Source organism: Suncus etruscus, chromosome 5, assembly GCF_024139225.1.
Source record: "Suncus etruscus isolate mSunEtr1 chromosome 5, mSunEtr1.pri.cur, whole genome shotgun sequence".
NCBI classification, from domain to species: domain Eukaryota; kingdom Metazoa; phylum Chordata; class Mammalia; order Eulipotyphla; family Soricidae; genus Suncus; species Suncus etruscus.
In genome coordinates, this window is record NC_064852.1 from 97825254 (window position 1) to 97852776 (window position 27523).

The window sequence follows — 27523 nt, forward strand, 5'->3', positions numbered from 1 at the left end:
CGAAGGGGAAAAAATGAATGTGAAACACCACAACAGTTCAAAAGGAGGAATCAAATAAGGTATCCAGTGAGCACTGCAGCAATAAAAATATGCACCACATAGTTGCCATGGTCGTGAAATAGGAAATATGACAAGGCGCAAAAAGGAAGAAGAGAAAAGAAGAAAGAAAAAGTAAATGTATAAATAAAAAAATGGACAACTACTTCAATATCTACCCCAAAACAAAGAAATTGACAAAAACTAGATAAAAAATAAAAAGAAATATAAAAAAAGAAGGATTATTTAGTGTTTTTTGTCCCCCCCCCCTCGCATAGGCACAGTAAATATTGGGGTCATCCGAAACGGGAATCCCCTTGACCTAAGAGATACAGGGTTTCTATACCCTTGGAATATATTATCATGGGATTATCTATAGACTCCTTTCACATTCATTTACTCTCCCCTTGGTATTTTTGTGGCGTATGGAAAGCATCCAGGAATATTAAAGGGTAAATGTGTAAGCTACCCAGTCTGTGTGGTACTTTGCTATGGCAACCCTAGTAAGGAACAGAAACCATCCCTGCATATTCTAGGAATTTGAAATTATATTAGCTCTAGATTATACTGGGTGGCAGTAAAATTAAATATTATGGTAGTATTAACTGAACAGTAGTCTTCCACAGGAAGCTGCCATAGCTAATAATAGCTAATATTCTGCAACACAGATTTAGAGAACAATTTCCCATCATTTTCTATGCAGGACCAGACTCAACAGGGGATCTTAGCAATCCCTCTGTAAGAAATCTTGCTTCTTTTGAATAGATTACATCACACTTATCTTAAACTGAATTTTTTTGTTTGTTTGTTTTTTTGGTTTTTGGGTCACACCCGGCAGTGCTCAGGGGTTACTCCTGGCTGTCTGCTCAGAAATAGGTCCTGGCAGACACGGGGGACCATATGGGACACCGGGATTTGAACCAACCACCTTTGGTCCAGGATCGGCTGCTTGCAAGGCAAACGCCGCTGTGCTATCTCTCCGGGCCCTTAAACTGAATTTTATCATGGCCTACTTATAGGCCTGCCTATAGCTAAAATAGAAAACATCCTTATTTGTCTTCTCACTTTCATTAAAGATAACAAAAATGTAAGAAGTTAAATTGGGGTGTTTGTTGCCTATTTTTAGTCTTTTATTTTTATTTTATTTGGTAAAGGATGATTTTTACTGAAACTTATTTAGAAAGATGTGAGGGGAAAGAAAGAGAAGTTTGTGTTCTAGAGCGTACACAGTTTTCTCCAGAGTGATAGTATAGCAACACATGTGTTGCATGTGGCCAACCCTGTTTGACCCCAGCACCCCTAAGGCTTTGCCCCTCCCCCAGCTGAACCCTGCTAGAAGTGATCCATGAGCATAGAGTGGAAATAAGCTAGCAAAAAAACATAATAGACTAGCAAGAGGGATAAGTGTTCAAGGGAGAAAACAGGCTTGGAGAGCAAGCCTATTAATACTACTTGTATCCTAAAATATCTTTAGTATTATGTATTATTTTATTTTATTTGGGGTAAAATCTAAAAGTCTATAGTTGTGACTCCAATCTGGATTTAGGTGTATCTATCTGAGACCCGCCCGTTCCTGGGAGGGGTCTTGGAAAGTAGATATTACGGGTAACCTTACCTGCAAGACCCCTCCCATTCCTGGGAGGGGTCTTGGGAAGGTTAGATAAGGCCTTTGAGCCAAGGGATAAAAGCTTTTGGTTTATGGCCAGGATGGAGAGGAACTGGCATTTACCTGGATGGAGAGCTATGGCTGAGGGAGAAGCGAGAATGCAGGGCTGAATGTGTAAACGGTTAGGAGCCACATCTTTTAGCCAGGACATTAAAGATGTTATCTCTCTGGAAGCCTGCCTGTGAGTGAGTTCAATACCCATCCCTTTCCTGGATCCAGACCCGCCGGTTAATGGGGGATGGAGCCACGTGGCCGGGGCCTAAGAACAAAGGCCTCCATCCACCATCCAAGCCCATCCTAAGGGCTTAATGCAACATATAGTAACTAATGGAATCCCTACAATGTTTTGATCAATCGTATCAAACAAGAAAAATTAGCATTCTTATACAATGTATGCAGTAGTCATGAACTATTTATTGATGAACCCCTAAATATCTATTCATTTTCTTCAATCAACACGACTGTGCTGAGTTGTTTTTAATCATTTTCTGATAGAAAAAATATTATTGAAGGATGTATATGTTAAGTCCTTGTTTCAAAATGCCTTTTTCTTGTTAGACTTTTTTTTTTTACCAAGAATAAGGAAAGTTAAAGAGAAATATTTTAAAACAACAAAGCTAACAAATATCTTTTTGCATTTTAAAAGAGGTTTTTCTACTTAGAAACATATTCCAATTGATGGAAAGAGTGCTTGTCAGTAACGATTTTGAAGAGACATTTTGATGCCTTAAAATCCCTGGAGACTAAACATTCAATGGGTGGCTTTAGGGTGACATGATAAGAAAGTGACTAAAAGGAAAGAAAGAAAAACAAAGAAAGGAAGAGAAGAGGGTGGGAAGATAGGCAGAGAGAGAGAGAGAGAGAGAGAGAGAGAGAGAGAGAGAGAGAGAGAGAGAGAGAGAGAGAGAGAGAGAGGGAGGGAGGGAGAAAGAAAGTGTAGAAAAATGTCTGCTATAGAGAGAGGCAAGCAGCGAGGAGGGCAGAGTGTAGGACAAGAGGGAAACTGGACATTTGGTGGCAGGAAATGTACACTGATGAAGAGATGGGTGTCAGACATTGTATGAATGAAACTCAATCATGAACAACTTTGTAACTGTAATTCATGTTGATTCAATAAAAAAATTATTAAATAGGCTGGCAAGGTGGCGCTAGAGGTAAGGTGTCTGCCTTGCAGTGCTAGCCAAAGAAAGGACCGCGGTTGGATCCCCCAGCGTCCCATATGGTCGCCCCAAGCCAGGGGCAATTTCTGAGCGCTTAGCCAGGAGTAACCCCTGAGCATCAAAAAGGGTGTGGCCTGAAAAACCAAAAAAATAAATTTACTAAATTAAAATAAAAATAAAGGAAGTGGGGTTGTAGCAATAGTGAGTAGGGTGTTTGCCTTGCATGTGGTAGACCCAGGTTTAATAATCAGCACCCCATATGGTCTCCAGGCCATGCCAGGAGTGACTTCTGAAAGCAAAGTCAGGAATAACTACTGAGTAGCCCCAAATTCAAAACAACTACAAAAAAAAAGTGATCAAAAGGCCAGAGTGAGTACAGTAGGTAAACACTTCCTTGCACTTGGCTAACCAAGGTTCAACCTCTGGCATCTCATATGGTCACCTGAGTAACCCCAGGAATGATCCTGAGTGCATGGTCAGGAGTAAGTTCTGCACACACACACCCCCAAAATAGAGTGAACAGACCAAGTTTTGTGATAATTAAACTATTAAATCTAAGAGGGACTCAAAGACTGGAATGATCACTTTTGACCTTCATGATTTGACTGACTCCTGGTTTTCTTTCTGATTTTTCTTCCTATTATCATTCTCCTACCCAGAGACTCCTGCTTAGTGAGATAATATATTGCCTTAGGGCTTTTGCCCTTGCTATGATCTCTGTTGGTATTCCTCACACCAGGTTCATGACCATTCTTGCAAGTATAGTTCAAACACACAATCTCAGAGGTTTTCCTTTCTGAAAGAACATCTTGGTCACTATCTTTTGCAGTTTTACTTATGTTCTGGAACTTCCACTGTCTTACATCATATAGGCATATATATTTTTAGAGAAATTTTAGGAACTTCCCTAAAATTAAGTTCTATTAGGATTGAGGATTTAATTTGGGGTAGCTTTCCCTAGTCTTCCCAAATGCCTGGTATATAATACTTTACTTGGCAGGTATATCTTGAATGAATGAATGACTAAATTTTTCATTTTTAACTAACTTCTACTAGAAGCCTGTTCTTATTTTATCACTTTTAAAATTTTAAACTGTCCAACTATTTAAATGTGTCCCCAGTAGCTTGAGCTATACTCAGCCTGACGTCAGATTACACTGCATTTTAGTACTTGGAGTAGCTAGACCAGAGATATACAAACTTGTCTGGCCTAAACACCTGGTTTTCCTGAAAAAAATTACTGAGCACTTCTGAAATCCTTCAAGCAAACAAAAAGGGAATCCCCCAATACACCCAAGGCTACAGCAGCCTTTCTGGATCATGTTCTCCATGGGGCAATATTTCTCACTTTGGAAATTTCCCACTGGAGACAGAAAATCCTTTCCCAGTCTTTTGTTCTGTTTTGTTTTGTTTTGTTTTGGGTCACACCCGGTAGTGCTCAGGAGTTACTCCTGGCTCTATGCTCAGAAATCTCTCCTGGCAGGCTCGGGGGACCATATGGGATGCCAGGATTCTAACCAATGTCCTTCAGCATGAAAGGCAAATGCCTTATTTGCATGCTATCTCTAGGGCCCCCTTTCCCAGTCTTTCTAAGACCCCAGGCCTTTTCATACATTTCTTTTTTTTTTTTTTTTTTTTTTTTATTAATTATTTTTATTATTTTAATTATGACAACAAAGATGCAAAGAAAGAGGACAGGGTAAAGTTACAGTGGAAGCCCAATCACCCATAAACAGGATTCTCAGTAGTTCCATCAATGATATCCCAGCCTTGAACTTTCAGCCAAAGAACATTAAGAAAAACAAAACTGAACCCATGTACAATACAATTACTTTGTCCCTCAAATCCCCAGTTGTAGTACATATTGTTTCTTAGCAGCACACCATATAATCTAAAGATATTAGACTTATGTAACTCTTTAAACATTGAGGGCAAAGTACATTTATCTAGTTCCATGCACATGCTTACTAGTTTAAGTTAACCTCAAAAGTTTTAATGGGTTGTTTTTCTTAAGGATTGGAGTCAAGAGAACATAGTAAAAAACGATATTAAAGTGGCATTTGTTTGCATAGGCCCACCAAAACATAAGGGACATGGAAAGACAAATTATGGTCTAAATACATGGAGACCCTACCCCTGAAGTTTCCTGGCACAGGACTGACTCTAGGCTCCAGGCAAACTAGTTTGTCCAATTCAAGTCATAGTCTGTAGTGGCAATACACCTCCATTCCTCACATAGTCTCTGTTGTTGGTATCATTCTTCTGTATTAAAGATCCTGGAGTCTGCATATCCCATATTGCAGTCAGGATGGTGCAGAGCATCCTCTCATTTCACCTCACACTTAAGGGGCAATAGAGAGAACCATGTCCTGTAGAGCAGGTCATCGTTGTTGTCATGTCTTCTCGCAGGTCATTGTTGTTGTCACGTCTTCTCAGTGTAAACGGAAGTGTCTTATTAGGAGGTCGATGTCACACCCTCGGTAGTGTCTTTCCTGGTAGAGGACTGCTTCCAACTGTTGCTATAAAAGACCTTGGATGTTTCGTAGATAGCTTGCCTGGTTCCAGCGTGAATGGAGAATGCCCATTCAACTGAGGCCTATGCCAGGTCATTATATCAATATTCAGGGTGTAAGGTACATTGTAATGAGATTTATTAGATAATAACTAATCTGTATGTATAGTGTTTTCCCATTTTAATGTGTCTATGCAAACAAGGATCAATGCCACGAAGCGTTATTGGTGCATCTGGAGGCAATAGGAACAAGACCAGCAATTTCCATGACATAGTTCAATCATAGGCATCAAACTGAGGGATAGTTCCACCACAATCCTTACTGAACAGCTTACAAAGAAAAGACAAGATGAAAAGTGGATAGAAACATCATGGTAGAAGAATATATAAAGAGTTACAGCAGTAAAAGAAAATAACCATAAAATATTCAAAATATATATGTGTTCAATATGTGTTCGATTTGTGTCCTTCTAAATAGTTCTGGGATTTGTAAGATCTACTGTGTCTTTGGTCAGAGATTGAAGCTGTGTGTTACTGAAGTTAAGAAGGGTAAATCTGGGGTACTGATGGTTGGGAGGAGCATATGATCGCGCGGGGGCTAGCCCCCGCGCGGTTTCAAAATGTAGACTGGTATGAAATTGCCAGTGACAGCCTGAGTATAGCTGAGAAATTATTTGCCTCCCCCCAGATCAAACTACACCCCCTGATCCACCCTCTAGAGCCGGCCTGGGAGTGGGGAAAACCCAGGGTGCCCCATGAGCTCCTCCCAGAAACCCACCTGGAGATCCGGAGGAAAGGGGGAGAGGGGGTTCGGGTGACCCAGGTCCGGGCCCCCCACCCTAGGCCAGGCCAAAAGGCCGCTGGCACATACGGAGGTCTGCCAGCTGCCCGCCCGTGCTGCTACAAATCCAGCTCCAGGAAGGGAGAGAGACCCTCCCAAGCCCGAAGGACAGGGATTTAAGCCCAACCTAGGCCGGTCCCCAGACCCGGCCTGGGAGTGGGGAAAACCCAGGGTGCCCCATGAGCTCCTCCCAGAAACCCACCTGGAGATCCGGAGGAAAGGGGGAGAGGGGGTTCGGGTGACCCAGGTCCGGGCCCCCCACCCTAGGCCAGGCCAAAAGGCCGCTGGCACATACGGAGGTCTGCCAGCTGCCCGCCCGTGCTGCTACAAATCCAGCTCCAGGAAGGGAGAGAGACCCTCCCAAGCCCGAAGGGCAGGGATTTAAGCCCAACCTAGGCCGGTCCCCAGACCCGGCCTGGGAGTGGGGAAAACCCAGGGTGCCCCATGAGCTCCTCCCAGAAACCCACCTGGAGATCCGGAGGAAAGGGGGAGAGGGGGTTCGGGTGACCCAGGTCCGGGCCCCCCACCCTAGGCCAGGCCAAAAGGCCGCTGGCACATACGGAGGTCTGCCAGCTGCCCGCCCGTGCTGCTACAACTTTTCATACATTTCTTCCCAGTCTCTGTTCCACTCTTGGAATTTGCAAAAGGAGCAATATATATGGTATACATACATACATACATACATATATATATAGATATAGATATAGATATTCTAGAAGGTGCTAGGCACTCAGCAGGTTATTAAAATATTAATTTTAATATGGTAATTATTATATCTGCCAAAGGAAATTTAAGTATTCAGGACACTTCCAAAAACACAGAGCAAAAAAATGTAAGGGGTAAGAGTTTGAGTTCTCATTTACCAGCTCAGAACCATCCCAGATAACTTCTAACAGTAAAGAAACAATATCTCCCTTTAACTTAGTTTTAACATTGTTTTTTTCACTTTTGGGGTCATAACCAATGATACCCAGGGTTTACTCTTGACTCTGCTGCATTCAGTGATAACTCCTACTGGGCTTAGAAAACCATTTGGGGTGTCAAGGACCTAATGTAGGTCTGAAACATACAAGAAAAGAGCCTACACACTGGATGATCTCTCTGTAACTCTAGTTTTATTTTTATAATTTTTTATTTTATTTTGGGCCACACCTGATGATGCTCAGGAGTTGCTTCTTGCAATGTACAGCGGTGTTTGCCTTGCAAGCAGCCGATCCAGGACCTAAAGTGGTTGGTTCGAATCCCAGTGTCCCATATGGTCTCCTGTGCCTGCCAGGAGCTATTTCTGAGCAGACAGCCAGGAGTAACCCCTGAGCAATGCCAGGTGTGCCCCCCCCCCCAAAAAATATATATATATCTCCTGAGTTAGGGGACCATATGGGACGCCAGGGGAGCAAAACTCGGTCCATCCTAGGTTAGCCACATGCAAGGCAAATGCCTTACTGCTGTGCCATCACTCTGGCCCCTACTTTTAGAATGATTTTTCAGATCACAGAAAGTATCTGAAAGCCTAAGCAGAAATTTAAAAAACGTAAAAATTAGAAAACAAAACAAGGGGCCGGGTAGGTGGCGCTGGAGGTAAGGTGTCTGCCTTGCAAGCGCTAGCCAAGGAAGGACCTCGGTTCGATCCCCCGGCGTCCCATATGGTCCCCCCAAGCCAGGGGCGATTTCTGAGCACATAGCCAGGAGTAACCCCTGAGCGTCAAACGGGTGTGGCCCAAAAACCAAAAAAAAAAAAAAAAAAAAAGAAAACAAAACAAAACAACACCCTACCAAAAAGAAGCTTTACATTCCCCTTAATTTGTCAATGTAATTGAATTAACCAGGATTGAAAAACAAACTGGGCTTTAGTGAAACAAAAGAGAAGAGGTTCAGATTATTTTGCGGTGATTCATTATTTTGTTCTGAGCTTGTTCATCTTGCCTCTGAATCCTGGGACTTCTGCTGGTTTCTCTCAATCATAGAACTCTACATAGAAGCCTAAAGTAGATCAAATTACCATCCAACATTTCTTCTTGAAAAGGAAAGTTTCTCTTTAGTGCAATTCTCTTCAATGTTTACTAATGAATGGTTCTGCAATTTTGCATGCCAATCTATAACTCAAAAACTTCTGTGTGAAGTGTGTATCCAACCAGTTGCTTTCCTGGCACTGCAACTAATGCCTTTGTGGCAGGTTGCTGATACTTGACCTGTGTTCTTCCAACACACCCTACATGCCAGGCACCGTTCCCAGCATTTTTAGAATACTTCGTCACTAATCTGACATCTAGGAGGTAGGCATGTCTACTCTATTTCATGGAGGGAAACTCTAGGGTACAGAGTTTTATCTGTAACTTGTCCGAATTCTCAAGAGGAAAAGCAATACACCTGCAATGTACATCGACCAAGTGGTCTGTCTGAGAGCCTGTCGTGTAGTCATTCTGCTATCCAACCTCCGAAATTACTGAGTGGGAGGTGTTCGAAAACTGGAGATGAAAAATTGCAGGGGAAGTCACACATAAGAGCTATAGCAAAAGACTGCACCGATCACTTAACCTTTAATTTCAGGGTTTTGATTCACAACTGTGCCTGGCAGATTAGGGCCTGGGAAGGGACAGCAGCCTCAGCACAGACAGGATGAGTCGCTTGCAAAAGCACTCACGTGTCACAAGCCTATTCCTGAATGCAGAGGGCAGAGGTTGAGATATGGAAATTAGGAAAGGAGAAGCTTGTGATCACAAAATATCACCAGTGCAGCTCTCTGAGGCTGGACACAGTTGAGCATAACCTCTGTGAGTGCTATGCTTCTACCCGTGTCTCTTCATCTTAAATTTGCTAGTGGTTGGTCCCAGGGGATGTAGATTCAGTATTTATGTCAACCAACTGCAATGTAGAATGCAGCTTAAACTCTTACACATTAAACTCAAAGTCCCATTTGGGTTTAAAGTGCTCTGGCAATTATTCGAACAGTCAAAACGAAATGTAGTGAACAGTATCTGGAGTATGAGTGTCCATGCAGGGGCAATAAACATGGTCTCTGAACTCCCTTCCTTGCAATTTAGCTTACAACTGAAAATCTTCAGGTTTCTGATCATGGGAAACTTTTATCCCAGAGAAAATCAATTCAACTTACAACCATGGAAAGAGCTGTCACTTTTTTAGGTTGAAATATGTGTACATTGCAGCATACACCAGTTTTTGTGGTACTAAAGAAGTCTCTCCTAAACAGAAATTAATGAGGAGTGCTCTCCCAAGGCAGCGAGGACACTGCATACCCCACTCACACTGGTTTCTTCTCTGTCATTTGAAGGAAGCTGATGGATTTTGATTTCTGCTTAAAAGGGCAAAACTAGTTTTAAACTGAGACATTTTCATCTCCTATTCAAATAATCAGGAACAAGCTTGTAAGAACATTGTACTTAAAGTTGTAGCTCTACAGTCATCATATCAAACAAGAGTCAGGATTCCTTCTCCATGTAATTGTCTCACAACTGTATGCAGATTTTGATACACACTAAGTCTCATGATATTTTAATAAATCAATAAGATTCTAGACCAGAGAAATAGCATGTATTTTAAATCTACTTATATGTTAATTTCCTTTCAAAATAAGATGAAAGTCAATACATTTTCATTAACAATAATGGAGTTCAACCAATAAGTCAAAGATTTTGTCTCTTATTTTTTAAATTTATTTATTGTTTGGTTTCTATGCCACACCTGTAATTACTCAGGGATTAGTCCTCACTCTACACTCAAGGCTCATTCCTGTCATTACTCTAGGACCATATGGGATGCCAGGAATTGAAGCCAGGTCAGCCACATGCAAGGTAAGCACCTTACCTGTTGTACTATCACTCCAATTCTTGTCTCCAATTTTAAAATAAATTGAACTTTGAAAGAAAGGAAAGGTGTGAATTGCTTAGTATCAAATTCCATGTTATAGAGAGAGCAGAAACTAAACTTTAAGAATGTTAGTGATTATACATCAATTTTAGAGGATCCTCATCTAAGAATGCAATCAAGAAAATGGTAAAAAGCATAAACTGTAGTTGGCCCCTGTGTCCATGAGAAATTAACTAAAAATCAATTTTTCCATACTTGAAAAAAATAAGCAAAAACAGGAGGCAGAGTGCTCTTTTCAATGTGAGTTAAGGAATTGCAGTAATCTGAGAGTTTTTGGACTTCATCTTCGGCCTACAATGACTTCCAATTTGAGGCCTGGGTACAAAGACATTTTCCATCAGGTTTGATTGGTTTCCCCCCCCTTAAAGATAGTCATAATCTTCTTTTATAAATAGAATAGATTTAAGAGTTCATTATGAGCAATTTGAAAGACAATTTTATGTGGAAACCTATTATTCTAGCAGCTGGGCTCTCTGGCTAGCTCATACACCATCATTCCTGCTTTAATTCTTCTAGAGACCTACATAAAAGGTGAACCTGTGAATAAGACCTAGATAATTGGCTCATCAAGCTGAGAAATCCACTGAGTTGCTTTTTGTTTCTAACCTGCAGACACATGTGCAATGATGTCTGCTGTTGAACTTTGGATTCTCTGAGTCTGTTAGATCCTAAAGTGGGGGAAGGGTGGGAGGAAGTAGCAGGATTATTGTGGTAGATAAAAAATATAGATGAAATAACAGACGTGGTTTTAACATGGTTTTAGCTAGGAAACAAAATGTATATGGAATCCTATCAATCCTACCATCTCCTATAAATACTTGTGTTGTCGCTCTGCTTAGTTGGAGGGAGAGAGAGAAGAGGGAACTAAGCTCTCCCTTTCTAAAGATTCATGAAAATGAGCACCCCCCCCCACTCCCAGAAGTGAGCACTCTTAATAGATATCCTGTCTACCAGGTTGTAAAGTCTGGATGAAGATTATCTTTCTTTGAGCTCTTTGAACATCCCAACATTTCCTCTCTAACGTCTTTATCACAAAGGCTATATAGGTAGCTAGTATTAGTTGGGTCTTCAGAACTACCATCTTCATTCACTAAGTACGGTAGAGTTTCATGTTGCTTTACTATTGATATCTTTGTAATGTGGTGGTGTTTTTTCATGTGTTGTGCTGCAGCTTATTGACTAAAACAAATGTGAGGTCATGGAACAAAGCTGAGAAGCTGAGTTCTTCTTGTGACTCCCTGATCCCATGACCAGCCTGAACCTGATGTTTCTAGAACTAGAACTGGAATAGAATCCCTGAGTATCCCATAGAGCCACAAGCCACCTGCCCACTTGGAAGATGCTTTTGCATTAAATTTGGACTAGACTGAGCTGGAATAGAGATGAATCCTCTTTCTCATATCCTCATCTGTAAATCATTATTATTAATTTACTATGTAATGTATTATGTAAATTATGTAGATTTATTATGTAAATTATTGTTATAAATATATGTTTTATACCTGTTGAAAAGAGCACACATTTGCTATTTGGGCCCATGCACATGGCACCCGCATCTCCCCTCTTAAGATGTTTGCTTTCCTACTTGTATGCTGAGTTGTGTTCCAGGGTTTTCTCTACCTTTGCAGAAGTCCAAACTCTCTCTTGAGCACTTTACTCTCTTCCTTTCTTATCCTCTCTTTCCCTTTCCTCAGTAACTTTGAATAAAACCTGTTTTAACAAACACACACTCACAGACTTGAAAAGAAACCAAATGTAAGGTACATTTAATTCAGTACCTGATCTATAGTTTGTGCTGAATAAATTATCTCTTTTGTGATCATATTCTGTTCTTGCTTTTATTCAAAGTTGCAATTTAAGATTATATGTTACATACTCTGCAATCCAATTTCTTGACGTTATTTTTGCTACCCCATTTATTTTTGCTAGCCTAGACCAGATAGACATTTTAATGGGATAAATGCATGATGTTATTTGCATGTTGGACACCTGGGTTGAGACCTGACACTTCACGGTTCCCTGAACACACCTCAGAGAATTGGGAACATCCTCAAAAAAGCTAAATGGGAGATTGGATTACAGAAAATTCTTCATCTTTCCTTGTGAAATGAGATTGGCTCAAGCCTCTAGCACCCATCTGGCCACTGGAAATCCCAGCAGTCCTGACTACAACCACCATCTTCTGGCAGAAAAATGGCCCATTCCTCCACCAAGCTCCAAAAGAAAATAATGGCCACCATTATATCCCAGATAGTCCCATCCTAGCTGATATCTCTGTGGCATTCTCAGAAAGAGCAGGAGGCTAATTAACCTCCATATAAACTACAGCAGCTGAACACTACTCCCTACTACTACCTACACCTTTTGGTGCAAACAGCTCATCTCCGGAACTTAACCTCACCAAATTTTCAAGCTAACAAATTTGTTTTAGATCTACAAATCATGGTCTACCCAGAAACCCCAACATTTTAATGCAGTGTCAGTGCAGTAAATCTGAGGGAAAAGTTACATAGTTATCTACCGAGCTTATTTAGCCTAAATAGTAACAGAAGACTCAACTAGTATCACCAAAGACAAGCAAATCCTTAGACACTGACTTTAGTAAAACAATGGAGCAATATAACAATCATTTCAGATTGGCCTGTGTTAATCTAAAGTTTTGATAATTTCAATTGCCTTTGTGTTTTAACAAGCAATATGAAGTAAATTTCTTTGTGTCTGCAAGAAATCCTTGCAGGCTATGATGGTGGGTGGGAGATTAAGGACATAGGAGAAGGGAATTTGTCTTGCATGTGGCCTACCAAGATTTAATTTTCTGTACTACATATAGTACCCAAGCTGTTTAGGAGTAATTCTTGAGCATAAAGCTAGTAGTTAGTCCTTGGGTCAACACTGTGTATGACTCCCCTCAAAACAAACAAGCAAAAAAGAAAATAATTCACCCTACAAGGGCTGAAATGATAATACATTTATCATTTATAATAATAATGGATAGGGTATTTGCCTTGCAAGTGGCTGGCCAGAATGCAATCCCCAGGACTCTAGTCAAAGTAACATTATGTAATAGTATAAAATTTAATAAATCTTCTTTTAACTTCTTTAGATACTGACAAAATTGCTCCAGCAGTGAATAGGGCTTACTTCTGACTCTAAACTCAAGGATCACTTCTTGTAGTGTTCAGGGAACCATAGGAATACAGAGGATTCAATCTGGGTCAGTCATATGGAAGCCGAGAATCCTATCTCTCTAGCCCCACAAATGCTTTCTTTTGTTATTGTTGTTTTTATCATAATTTATTTAAGCACCGTGGTTACAGAAATGTTTGTAGTTAGGTTTTAGTCATCAAATGTACACCACCCTTTACCAGTGTAACATTTTCCTGCCACCAATGTTCCCCATTTCCCTCTTCCCCATATCCTTCATTCTTTGAGACAGGCATTCTATTTCTCTCTCTCACTATCATTGTCATGGTAGTTGTTAGTGCAGTTAGTTCTCTAACTGTACTCACCAATCTTTGTGGTAAACTTCCTATCAAGGGCTGGTTCTTATGGCTTGAATCTCTATTGTCTCTGGATATTATTGCCATACTGTCTTTTATTTTTCTTAAATCCCACAGATGAGTGAGACTATTCTGTATCTATCTCTCACACAAATATTTTCTTTTTTTTTACAAATATTTTCTTATAAAAGAAATTTTCTTCCATATTAACTCTCCTTTTGCCCTGTCATAGAATTAAAGCAAATTGCCTGTGAACATAGAAATCATATGTTTCATTGGGCCTAATAGAGCTAAGGATCTTCTCTGTTCTTTGCAGAGATCCTACTAATGCAGGATGCAATTGACTCTGGCACCTTCATTACCAAGGCACAAATGCAATATTTTAAATCTAAAACTGGTTACCTCAAATGAGACATCATCTCTCCAGGAGATCTCTTTATAGCTGTTTATTAGACATAGGCAATGGACTAAGTGCTCCTTTATCACCTAATTTAGTCATTGCATTCTCTAACAGAGACTTTTCTAATTTTCTTGACTGAGCCAAATGTACTCATTTCAGTCCAGATTTGCATATAGTTAAATATAGTATAATGAGAAGACAATTCTAGAACTGTGATTTTCCCTTTATCCATCCATCTCTTTACCCATCTACTGATTGACTCACCATATTTTCACTCAAGTCAGACAAGGCTCAAAGAGCTCAGTGCACAAAGATGAGCAATCAGAGCCCTTACCTCCAAGGGAAGACAGGAAGGTAAACAACAATTTCCAGAATTGCAAGAAGTGTAATTGTCCTATACATCAGATACAATAGAGAGCCCCAGAAGGGCGTGGTAAACTCAGTCTAGGGAATCAGAAGATACTTGACAAAGTCGTTCCAGGCAGCTTTACTTCCTATTGTTCCCTGATTTTTATGGTATCCAAATGACAAATGTGCAACAGAGGAAAATTACTCTTCAAACCCACCTCAAATGTATCAAAATATCACACTGCATTGGGGAAAGTAGGACAGCCTGTAACCATTCCTTAGTCATATCACTTACAGTGAGCTAAAGAAAGTGCTTGCTTATTGCAAACATGCATTTTGTACCTTTGCTGAAGAATAGTTGTGACCTGCTTGCAGAAATTCTCTCCATTTTGAGAAAACTCCTTTAGGTTCTTGTACACTTTATTATACTGAAAGAGAAAAGGTACACAGAAGGATTATGAGCATTTCCAAAGAGAATTCTAAATTTGGAAGGCTGCTGGCATGATGACTGTTAGTGGTGATGATGTAGCAACAGGGATGTACACCTCTTACATGAATCCAAAATAAAGATGCTGTCATCTCAGCTTGATATCAAAAATTCTAAAAAACGTTACAAAAATAAAGCTGATTTCTCAATTTCTTTGTAGGCAAAGTGCTATTATTCAGCAATAGGGTGTATTTGACTTCCTGTGACCCACTATTGCTCCTGAGGAGGTCAAAGTATACTCTGAAAACCTCTGTGTAATCATTTTGTGTTTCCTCCCAGGCCAAATTCCAAAATATTCTTAGGCCTACAGAGTGGTAAATCCTGAACCATAAAACTGCCTTAAAATGAATTAAACTCAGGGATTAAATCAAACCTTTTTTTAGTTTACACACACACACACACACACACACACACACACACACACACACACACACACTTTAGCCTGCAGATACAAAAATTCTAAGTAAAAGGCTTTATCATTTGATTTGATTCTCACGGTTATTCTCGAAGTTCTATTTATAAAGAGAAACCTTGAAGGCAGTAGATTTTTAGTGCTCAAAAGAAGAGTAATCATCAATCTATTTCACCTCTTGCTTGACTCAGAGTAGGTGACTTAGGAGCCAGAACCACCCCAAACATGCAGTTTCCATCTGGGGAAGTGTGGCAGCAGACTCCATTTTCTAAAAGGAGTTTTTATACAAGAAGATGCAAATGCTATGAGCCTGACCTAAACTGCAACCATTTCCTAGGTCTATGAGGCAGCATCTTGCACAGAGCAGAGACAGGAAAGGGGAGGAGACAGGAAAGAAAACTCGTTGCACTCGCACGAGAGCGCGCGCGCGCGCACACACACACACACACACACACACACACACACACACACACACACACACACACACACACACACACACACACACGGGCTGGCAGCACAGTGGCATCTGGGGTTGGTGTTAATAGTGTCATAGGCAGAGAACATATGGCTGCCAGGAAGACAGGACCCTATTGCTTTAGGGCCTTTTCGTCAGCTCCTAATAAACCAAGAACTTTGATATAGATGGTCCTTGAGTTACTTTTTACCTTTTTAAAATTATTTTTTATTTTATTTTATGAAGACAAAGATGCAAAAGAGAGGACAAGGTGAAGTTACAGAGGGAAGACAATCACCCATAAACAGAATTCTCATTTTTACTTTTTCCCTTAATGCAGCTGTTTAAGTCTCATCTGAATTGAACACAGAAAACCCTGACAGATACAGTAGATGTACAGTTCTACTGAACATGCCTGAAGTACAAGGACATGGATCAGTATGTGAGGCTTACAAAATCCTGTGTTCATAGTCACCCATAAGACATGTAAACTCATGGAGAAAAGATTGTGTTTGTTTGGGGATGGATAGGGCAGTGGGGTTATTCAGAGCAGAAGAGTTAGTGGTCATAAACTTGCTTCACCATGCGACCATGGCTAGATCTTCCAATTTGGTCAAGTTGAAATAAATATTTGCATCAAAAAATGTAATTTTTAAAAATTTTGTAACACACATAGCCAAAGAGACAACATGGAGTTAAGTTTCTTACCTTGCATACTGCCAACCTGGGCACCACATATAGTTCTGCAGGCCTACACCAGCACTGCAGAAGTCATCCCCAAACACAGAGCCAGCAGAAGCCCCTCAGCACTACTAGATGTGATCCCCTGCCCTCCACTCCTGCTCTACCCAAAATTGTAGCCGAATTCATCAACAGTAGAAAGAATCTTTGCAAAACAAGCAAAAACCTAGCTATAGGGACATCCTGGGGAAGTCTGTAAGGAAGGTGCGATTCTTTTAGAAGTTAGAATAACAGATCTTTTTTTGGCAATAAATTTTCCCATCTCATTTTTCCTAATAAGAATGGGTTTTATTTAGAAATACTGAGGAAGAAGAGGGAGGAAGGTTGTGAGTAGGGGAGGGACAGAGAGAGAAACATGCTCAAGAGAGACCACAGGATTCTCCAAAGGTAAAGAAAGCCCCAGGACACATCCCAGCACTAAATTATGAAAGGATGAAAATCCACATTACAAGAGGGCAGATGTGGATGACATGAGCATGCAGGCACATGTGCATGGGCCAGCAACACACATATGATGAACATCTTTATTTCCATAAACAATGAACCAAATTATCTTGTCATCTATGAGTGACAGACACAATCAATTCTTCCTCTACAGGTACAGTGGGAAGTTTTGTAAGTGGCAGAGACAATCTAGGTAATAATCAAAGGATTCATAATCAAAGGACCAAAGTTAGGGATTAAACCCAGGATTCCTCCAAGCAAAGTATATGCTGCAGGTGCCAGAGCAATAGCACAGCAGGTAGGGTGTTTGCCTTGCATGCTGGCTGACCCGGGTTTGATCCCAGCTTTCCATTTGATCCCCCCTCCCACCAGCCTGCCAGGAGTGATTTATGAGCACAGAGCTAGGAGGAATCCCTGAGCGTCTCCTGTGTGGTACAAACAAACAAACAAAAATATATGCTTAAGCCCTTTGAGCCAACTCTCTGGTCCTTAGTGAACATTTTAAAATAGTTTCTGCTTGGGACTGGAGAGATAGCATGGAGGTAAGGCTTTTGCCTTGCATGCAGAAGGTCGATGGTTGGAATCCTGGCATCCCATATGGGTCTTCCACCCACCCACCCCAAGCCTGTCAGGAGCGATTTCTGAGCATAGAGCCAGGAGTAATCCCTGAGGGCTGTGGGGTGTGACCCAAAAACCGTAAAAAAAAAAAAAAAAAAAAAAACTTTCTGCTTTACTTCTATGTTACCATAACATTAACTCTAACTTTCTCACTCCACCAAATAAGCCTTTTGTTTTCTCCATAACATCAAATAATCTCTCACAAAAATATACCTAGATATCATCAGGGGCAGGACACACAATCTCAGAATAAAGTTACTCTTTGGCCTTTCTAGCCCTTGGTGAAACTGAATACTTCTTAGAGAAACCTGGAAATTTTGCTTTTTGTTCCATTCTTTTTGTTATTTAGGCCATACCTGGCTGTATTCAGGACTTATTTACAGGTGTGATACCAGGAACAAAACCTGCATGCAAAGCAAACATACCTTACCTACAGTACCATCAATATGGACCCTCCTGCAATTTTTTTTAAATCCCTCTTAATTAGAATTGCATTATGCAATTTATGTATGTATGTATACATTATAAAAATGCACATACATCTATATTTACAAATAAATATTGTACAAATAGACCTTTGGGATGAAAGAAGTACAGTTTCACCTTTTATGCACAGGGACTACTTCTGACTCTGAACCTAGGGGGGGTCACTCCTGGTAGTGCTCAGGCGATCATGTGGTACTGGGGTGAAACACAGGCCTCTCACAAAGCCTGTGGAAAGCCATTTTAACTCTCCCCAACTCAAAAAATAGATTTTTATGGTGTTTAATCTTCCCAAGGATAATGTAAGTTTTCATTTTTTTCTGATCTTATTTTATGTTCTATAGAACATTAGGATTTTTTTTAGGCCCTGTAATGCTCTCTTTTTATTCAGCTGGAAGCATCTTACAGAGTTAAGCAGTATGCTTTTCCAAGCTTCTTCTCTCCAGACAGGACAAACAGAAATAGTTACCCCACACAAAAACAACAAGGTCATGTGCAAGAGAAAGAGACCTGTAGAGTGAGTTTTTCTATTCAGAAACACTAGAGAAGTTGGTACTGGGACTGGGAGGAAAGACCCATGAGAGGGTCTGAGTTCTTTAGAAAGAGATTAAAGAGAGAGAGGATTTTGGATGGGTCCCCAACAGCTGTCACCTAAGGATAGCCTGCATCCCACAATCCTGGGGCGGGTAGGGAGATCTCAGAAACAATATGTGAAGATGGGGCAAGAAAGTACAAACCTGACTTTAACCAAAGCTAAAATAAACAAAAGAGGGAAAGAACTTTTCCATGCAAGGGCACAAGGGCAAATGTATCTCTCAAAGTAATTAGATTCCTTAAGATACAAATAAAAAGTATTGTCTTCAGAGCACTAGCTTCAGAAGATGAGATTATTCTGAAAATTAACCAGTGATTCAACTCAAAACCCAAAAACCCAATGGCTTTTTGGTGAGGAGCAGTTGATGGAGGTTGGAGGAATGGAATATTGAAATGTAAAGATGATCTTTTTCTGAAGCTTCTAAATTCAACCTTAAAAGCAAGAGGCTGTTCAGACAAAACTATCATATGACTGCTACTCACCGTGGATCTGGCGATTTTAAATTTTAGAAGAAATTCCCTGTTATCTATTAGACTAGAATTTGCTACCTCTTTTCATGTTCTGACATAGACAGAAAATGATGCTTGTTCTGAAACACTGGGATGGACAAGATATTTTAAGCAGAAGCTATGTTAGAGGACTTTGAATGTGAGGTGCACATGTATCCATTCCTCAAACTCCCCTAAACCCAAGTACACAATAGTTAGGAAAGTCTTCTAGTCCAGTTGGTGGTGTTGGTTACATTGTGATTCAATAAAAATGTATTACTTTGCTGACTATATACGTTCTGGACACTCCTAACATACACTGAAATAGACGACTTCAGGAAGTAAAAGCTTTGTTAAGAATAGTTCCATTGAGGTGGCAGGGTGGTAAAAAAAATAAAAAAGAAGAGTTCCATTGGAGCGGGATAGATAGCACAGTGGTAGGGCTTTTGCTTTGCATGCAGCCAATCCAGGATGGACAGTGGTTTGAATCCTGACACTCCAGATGGTCTCCCCAGCCAGCCAGGAGTGATTTCTAAGTGCAGAGCCAGAAGTAACCCTGAGCGACACTGGGTGTGACCCAGAATGAAAAATAATAATTAAAAAAAGCGTCCATGATAAAAAAATAGTTCCATTATTTTAGCATCAATTTTTCTTTAGATAATTCTGTACATTTCAGCTTGAATTCAAGACAGAGAAATGATAGGCATAAATAGCAAACCATGTCCAGAGACCCATGTGTGTGTGTCTGTGTGTGTGTTATATTTAATGTGTGTGTATGTGTATATATGATTTATGATTACAAAATGTTGGGACATATCTGCTTTGATAGAAGAAAATCTCGTGGACTTGGATTCAGACTTCCTCCCCATCTCACCTCTACCTCCTACCCTTTTAGCATCCCAAGAAGGCTCTAAAAGTATTCCATTAAACACATTTGATTTATATTTTGTTTTGGGGGCACAACAAGGAGTCCTGAGCAGTACCGATCTCTGCTCAAGGATCATTCCTGGTGGGGCTTGGAATACCATATGTGGTGCTGAAGATTGAACCTGGGTTGAGAATATATGAGGCAAACATTCTATTGACGATACTGTCTCTCTGACCCTCAACAAAGCATTATTTGGAAATTACTGAAACTCAATCCTCTTATTTTACAAGTTAAGGTTTAATAATCTAAAATTTAATTGGACACAAAAGTGGTATGATAGGACTTTAGGCAAGAATTCAACAGGGAAATCTATCTGAAATTGAGAAACTTAATCACATTAAGATTACTCACACTGAGTTGCCATTGATGTAGCAGTCCAGAGGTGCCCAATGTAATAAAAAAAAAAATTTGATTGGGTCAAGGTCATGTAGAAGTGGGTTTTTGGTGTTTTTCTTTCCCACCTGTGGAGCTTTCAAATACTTCTCCCCACCAAATATTTGTTCCAGGAAAGACCTTACACCTTCAGATGAATTATATTATATGCTGCTTACCCTGGTTGTTATCAATTATAAGTCAAAAACTGGTAATTTTCCCAGTTAATCTGACATTTATGTTAGTGATGGAACATTTGGTATCTTTCTGAGCCCCTAAAGATCCGTTCATATACACATTACACAAACATTCTTATTCAGCAAATTAGAAGATGTTTCCTCCTAGTTCTTTTAAACAAATTATGTTATATAAACATTGTCATTACAAAATATTTATAAATTAGGTAACTGGCACATAAAGTTATCAGATGACTTACAAACAATATCAACCTTGATGAGGCTACTCTGAATTTTTTTTCAGTTTGAATGCTTAAGAAGTTTGAATTGGGGGCCGGAGAGATAGCATGGAGATAAGGCATTTGCCTTGCATGCAGAAGGACGGTGGTTCAAATCCCAGCATCCCATATGGTCCCCGAGCCTACCAGGACTGATTTCTGAGCATAGAGACAAAAGTAACCTCTGAGCCCTGCGGGTGTGATTCTCCCCCTCCAAAAAAAAGAAGTTTGAATTCAGTTATTCTAGAAATTTGTTTTGTTTATTTTGTTTTGGGCCTCACTTGGCATTACTCAGTGGTTACTCCTAATTGTGCACTCAACACTCATTCCTGGCTGTGCTCAAGGGGATCTTATGGAATGGGATGGCAGGGATCAAACCCGAGTCAGCTGGCCTAGAAATGTCTATTTTTAATCAGATGATAATTGAAGTATATTGAAAGTAGTGATAATGAGCTTTATATTAAATAAACCACAACATTCTGTTCATATTCTTAAAAAAATAAACTTTTGTTAACTACCCTTTAAATACCAGGCACTTGTGCTATCTATGAATTCTGACTCATAAGGGAAAAGTATTTCAAAGTTCTGCCTCTTTTACTAAGCGATTATCCAGGTTACAGGCATCTGTGTCATTTTTGGAATGCTCAGGGTAGTCATTATAGACCCTGAGGCCTAAAACATTAAAGAAAAGGGTCAACAAACTTTAACAACCAAACTTTAAAAGCTGCCTGTTATGATGGCAGGATGTAATGATGGTGAGGTGTGTGTGTGTGTGTGTGTGTGTGTGTGTGTGTGTGTGTGTGTGTATGTAGGGAGTAATGGGATGGACTGGCAATACTGGAAGATATGTTGACATTGGTGGTGGAACTGGTGCTGAAACATTGTCTAAAACTTAACTATGAGTAACTTTGCAAATCACAATGCTTTAAATTAAAAATTAAAAAAAAAAAAGGCAAAACATTAAACAGGTCCAAGCACTGTACGATGGCATGTCACACTTGTCTTTAATGCACTCTGGAGGTGCTGTGGGAGAGGGCATGGATCCCATTTGCCTCCTTCTTTATACAGTGGACCCGTTTTCCCTGGAGCCCTGAGCTATTGCACGGATTGTTCTTTCTGACCACCAGGCAACCTCCAACGAGTCAGGCTGAGTTTAAAATGAATATATATATATATATATATATATATATATATATATATATATATATTTCTGAACTGGCTGCAGCAGTGGCCCACCCATGGGCACTGTTTCCACACTTAGGGATTCTAAGAGATGGTGCTAACTGTGCCTCCTGCTAGGACTTATGCTTAAAAGTCTTTATCTAGAAACTGTAGGAATGAATAAAAGTAAAAATCTCTTTGACCTTGATTCCTGAGACATTGTTTCTAAAGACAGACACTACTTTCTCTAGTGATGGAATGATTAGACTATTCCATTTGAAGATAATTTGATCCTATTTTCTTGCACACACATGTGGGTATAATTTTTCAAGCATATTTCTCAGCTTAGAAGCTATGCTCATGGGTTTGAAAGCATCAAGACTGAACTAATTATTTTCTTTGTTAAAAAAATACTTCAAAAATCTTTACATAGTTTCTGGCACTCTCAAGATTAGTTAAAAACTAAGTGCAGCATTTGGACAATTTTTTTGTTTTTGTTTTTGTTTTTGGGTCACACCCAGCATTGCTCAGGGGTTACTCCTGGCTCTATGCTTAAAAAACGCTCCTTGCAGGCTCGGGGACCATATGGGATGCCAGGATTCAAACCACCATCCTGTTTGCAAGGCAAATGCCCTATCTCCATGCTATCTCTTCGGCCTGAGAAAAATCTTTTTAATATCCCTGTGACTGAGCCCAGACACTGACAAGGCGGTTGAAGGCTGAATTACCCAAGTCATCAACCTATGTTGGCAATTGGTACATGACTGAAAGGAAGAGATTTTTTTCTTTACAGTTCACAGTAATAGTACTGGGAAGATTACACAGGGCAGACCAGGGTTCAACCGCTGGGACTACAAACATTATTGCCAGGAGAGAGCCTTGAGCACCTATTGAGTATTAAGCCTTGAGCACCTCTGAATGTGGTCCCCTAACAACAAAACTTAATAATAATCCTAAATTTAAAATATTGTATAATTTTGTGGGCCATCTGGAGAAATCACTCTGACTCAAAATGTCTTCAAATGCATAAAATAGAATTACAAAGAAAACAAATTATGCTTATAAATACTTATGAAAATATATTTTGGGGCCAGATAGGTGGCGCTAGAGGTAAGGTGTCTGCCTTGCAAGCGCTAGCCAAGGAAGGACCTTGGTTCGATCCCCCGGCGTCCCATATGGTCCCCCCAAACCAGGGCCAATTTCTGAGCGCTTAGCCAGGAGTAACCCCTGAGGATCAAATGGGTGTGGCCCAAAAAATAAAAAAAAATTTAAAAAAAGAGGGGGGGGGAATATATTTTGAAACCACAAAATTTACATTACAGCTATAAATGCAATTGACATATTAAATTTAAAAAAACAAGAATTAACCCATATTTCTAAAAGGGAGGATGGGTGGGAGTATAGAAGGCATTGGGGAGGATAAGAGGGAAACTCATCACAGAGGGTGGCAGCACACTGGTGAAGATTGTTCTACATTGTATGACAGTAACTCAATCATGAACAACTTTATCTCCTGGGGATAGTATGAACAACCTTGTAACCATGGTATTTAAATAAAAATTATTGAAAAATGATTTCTCCATACGTGCAAGCAGTTATATTATATAAAGATACATGTTTGTTTGCTTGTTTGCTTTTGGTTTGGGAGTGACACACTGTAGTGTTTCAGAGTTTACTCCTGGCAGGGCTCTGGAGACCTTATGGAGTGCCATGGCTCTGGGCTAGATCAATTGTATGCAAATCAAGATACATGTGGATTATATTAGCTCTAAAGTCACAGAAATTGTGGTGTCACTGAGGTTTGTTGCTCTATTCAGAATTGAAGGAAGTTCTAGATTTCACTTTAAAACTCATCTGTAGAAACAAATCACATCTTTCCCACCAGAGTTCATGCAAACCAGTTGATTCTCAAGCAGCTTATTGATCAGAGTAAAAAATCGTCTACTAGGTAAATTAGAATTTCAGGTAGCACAAAGGTGTGCCCCTCGAGTAGATCAGGATATATACTCAGAAAACGTGTGAAAAAGTAACTGTGTTCCACACAAATTTAGGGACATTTTGCAGGATTTTTAAGTTTTGCATTCTTTTTAGTTTCTTCATGAAACATGCAAGTGTTACATTTATTTGCAAACTGTTCCCTTGTTTGTTCCCAAAGGTCAACTTTATCTTCACATAGCATTGTTTGCTCAGCATAAGCTGGGACAGTACCAGGAAATCAACTTGAACTCTTGATCAAGATGAAACAATCACAAATAAATAAAGATTCTGTGACTTTAGAATTAGAAACCCTGGCTGAAGGGATATCCGCCTTCTTCTACCTTCCAAATGACTTTGGTGGCACCAAGCCCATAGAAATGACCTTCAAGGTTGTGCAGAAGGGAAAAGACTCCATGAGTCTATAGTTGAGCCTGAGGGAAAGAACCTTTCCCACTGTCAAGAGCACGGAGCTTTGTGCTGACACAGAGCTCTGGTTTTATGGGCTGCTCACAAGAAAGCATTTTTCCCCAGATTCTAGTCTACAGTCAGCCTTTGAAAGGGTTATAAGGCAGTTGTCCCTCAGGTTTTGTTTTTGTCTAAATTGGCCTCAGCTTCCTTTCTTTTTAGCTCACTCTTCTTTTGGTGTGTTACTTTCTTCTTTAGTGACTGTGGGTAGGAGTTTTGTTATTGTTTTGGTGTAGGGTGGGAGGGTGGGTGTTAGGACTACACCTGGTGGTGTTCAGAGCTTTCTCCTGACTCTGCTCAAGGATCATTCCTAAGCAAACTTTCTCCTATATATGTATGCTATAGATACATCCTATAGATGTATCAGCACCTCCTATGGTGCTGAGGATGAAATAAATGTTCCTTATAAGAAAAAAAAAATGCCTATCGAAGGGTTTTTGTTTCCATTTGTTCTGATCCTACCCTTATGCAAAAACACCAATATATCAATGATTAAAAAAAAGAGGGATAATAGTTTAAAAAAGGAGCAAAGAAAAATAAGCAATATGTAAAAGACCTTTAAAATGTTACTTATACATGTGTACATGGAGGATTAGGCTAGAGGAAGTTTAAAAAGGAAATGTCCTGCTGGAGGGGTATTAAAATGGGTGGGACACTTCATTTGGGCTTGACCCCTGGCATCTGGACAGGCTCCAGGGCACTGCCAAGGTGTGATCTCTCCTAGGAGTAAGACTAGAACACTACAGGGTGTAATCCAAAAACAAAAATAATAACACCAAAAGAAATATGACATTCTTTGGAAGGGAGTCTTCAAAGAAATACTTGAAAGGGTCCAAGGGCCACTCCCCCTACAAGATGGATGGCTCAGTACTTAGGTCACACTGTTAGTGCAGGGAGATGGGGTGACATGGTATTAGGGACATGGAATTGAAGTCTCTCTAGTCCTTTGAAGTTATTTCCCCATCTTGGAGCTTCAGGACTTTTTGTTTGTTGGTTGGTTGGTTTGGTTTGGTTTTGGGGCCATACCCTGCAGTGCTCAGGGGTTAATTCTGACTCTGCACTCAGAAATTGCTCCTGGCAGGCTCAGGGGACCAAATGGGATGCTGGAGATAGAACCCAGGTCGAGCCAAAGGCTTTACTCAGCTGTGCTATTACTCCTGCTCTGGATCTTTATTTTTGAAATCTATCCACTGACCTGGAATATAGGTCAGTGGTAAAGTACATGAGTTCATACTCTGCATGTACAGGCCCTAAATTTGATTCCCTACCAGACTGCCCATCCCCTCAAAAACTATACACAGATGGAATTGGTTTTTGCATTAGATCCACATTACTTTTACATTTAAAAAAGTGAAAATAAACATTAGTAACACATATTACTAGTCTATGCCTAACTATCTAGCTTGTTTGTTTCAAAAACTCACTTTGTAGAGTAGAAATTAGGATTGCTTTTCTCTGAGCCTGCACTTTCCTGGGCCATTGAATAAATACAAATGAAGCCAATAATCCTCTTTACGGCTTTATGTAATTTCTATTTATCTTCTCAGCAGTTTTGGTTTGTTTTCTTTGTTTTGATTTCTGGTTATATCCAGCTATGCTCAGAGGTTACTCCTGGTTTTGCACCCAGGAATCACACTCATTAAGGGCATGGGGGACCTGTGAGCTGCTGAGGATCAAACCCCAGTTTGCCACGTACAAGGTAAGTATTCTACCCACTGTGCTGTACTGTCTGTATTGTCACTCCAGCCCCTTTGTTTTGTTTGTAATGAAAGGCTTGAATGAATTTAATTTCTTTCTTCTGACACACCCTTGGTTACTTAATTTCCAAAGAAAATATGTTCTCTCCACCCTCCCCCTTTACTAGAAATGCTCATTTCTCAAAATGTAAGCTCTTGCTTTGCTGCTAATGAACTCACCATGTCTTTGGACTTTTGATCGATCTATTTTTTGGTACGGATCCCAAATCTAAAACAAATCACTGAGAAATCTGTCTGACCACCGATAGGGAAGAACAGAGTGGGGAGTTTGTCTTTTTTGCTGCAGGACTCGCAATTCTTGTCTCTAAATAATCTCTGAAAATAAAAATACACTAAAACCTTACCCCCAGCTTCAACATCAGTCCAAATTTACCTAATGACATACGTGTTTTTCTGACCATTGCACACAGGTTGGATCTATGAGAGTATGTCTGAGGAAGTTTGTCCAAACAACTACTATCGACTAGAATACATGATAGTAAACCAGTCTAAGTGTTCCCAAGAACAGGCAGATAAAACATAGCACTGGTCTGCCCTATCATTTGCTAGAACATATACTGTTTTAAATTAAAGAAAAACTATAAAACTTTTGTACCATTGCCAGTAGCTAAACATGTTTGACTTCAGAAAGTTTCAATTTTTTTAAGTTAAAATTCATTAATATCTAAATCTACCCTCCCACACACCAAACTACTCACCGAACACTCTGTCAGTGGGTCCCTCATGTTGATAGGTATTTTGCTTCAGTCTTTTCACCGGTGACCCAGCAGACAGCCTTTGCAGGCTGCAATCAAGGTTGGGTGTGTGTCTTGGATTTCCGGGATTCAAAGAGCTCCAGTACGTCAGTCCTTGTCAAACTCTCCAAGGAGGAAGTCCCAGCCCTGGATTTTCATCTGTTTGTTTCTTGAAAAAGCAAAGAACTGCTCTAGGGAAGAGAGCTGGAGGGAGATTGTGAGAAGGGCATGTGTAAATACATACAGGGCCAACTCCCATTCTGAGCTGTGTGGCCCTGAGAAAAGGCCATCAAGTGTCCTTGACAATCCAGAAGCATAGGCTGATAGTGAAGGCCTGCATATTTACTCTCTTGCCATATTCATCATGCTTTTTGTTGTTGTTGTTGTTTGGGGGTTTGGGTGGAGTTTTTTTTGGTTTGTTTTTTTTTTTTTTTTGGTTTGGTTTTTATGCCAAATCCAGTTGCTCTTAAGAGTTATTCCCTGGCTCTGCATTCAAGAATCACTCTTGGGGGCTGGAAAGATAGCATGCCTTGCATACAGTGGTTTGAATCCGGCATCCCATATGGTCACCCGAACCTGCTGGGAGCGATTTCTGAGCATATTGC

General features: G+C 40.1%; 1 protein-coding gene across 1 annotated transcript in view; it reads right to left on the reverse strand.

Moving 5' to 3' along the window:
- NOSTRIN (nitric oxide synthase trafficking) overlaps nt 1-27118 on the reverse strand; it is a 71938-nt gene extending 44820 nt beyond the window's left edge. The window contains exons 1-2 of the mRNA XM_049773536.1: nt 26883-27118; nt 14691-14776 (exon numbers count right to left, since the gene is read on the reverse strand). Coding sequence (XP_049629493.1) covers nt 14691-14776; nt 26883-26909 — 113 coding nt within the window. The 5' untranslated portion in view covers nt 26910-27118. The remainder of the gene's footprint in view (nt 1-14690; nt 14777-26882) is intronic.
- Between the last annotated feature and the right edge of the window lie 405 nt (nt 27119-27523).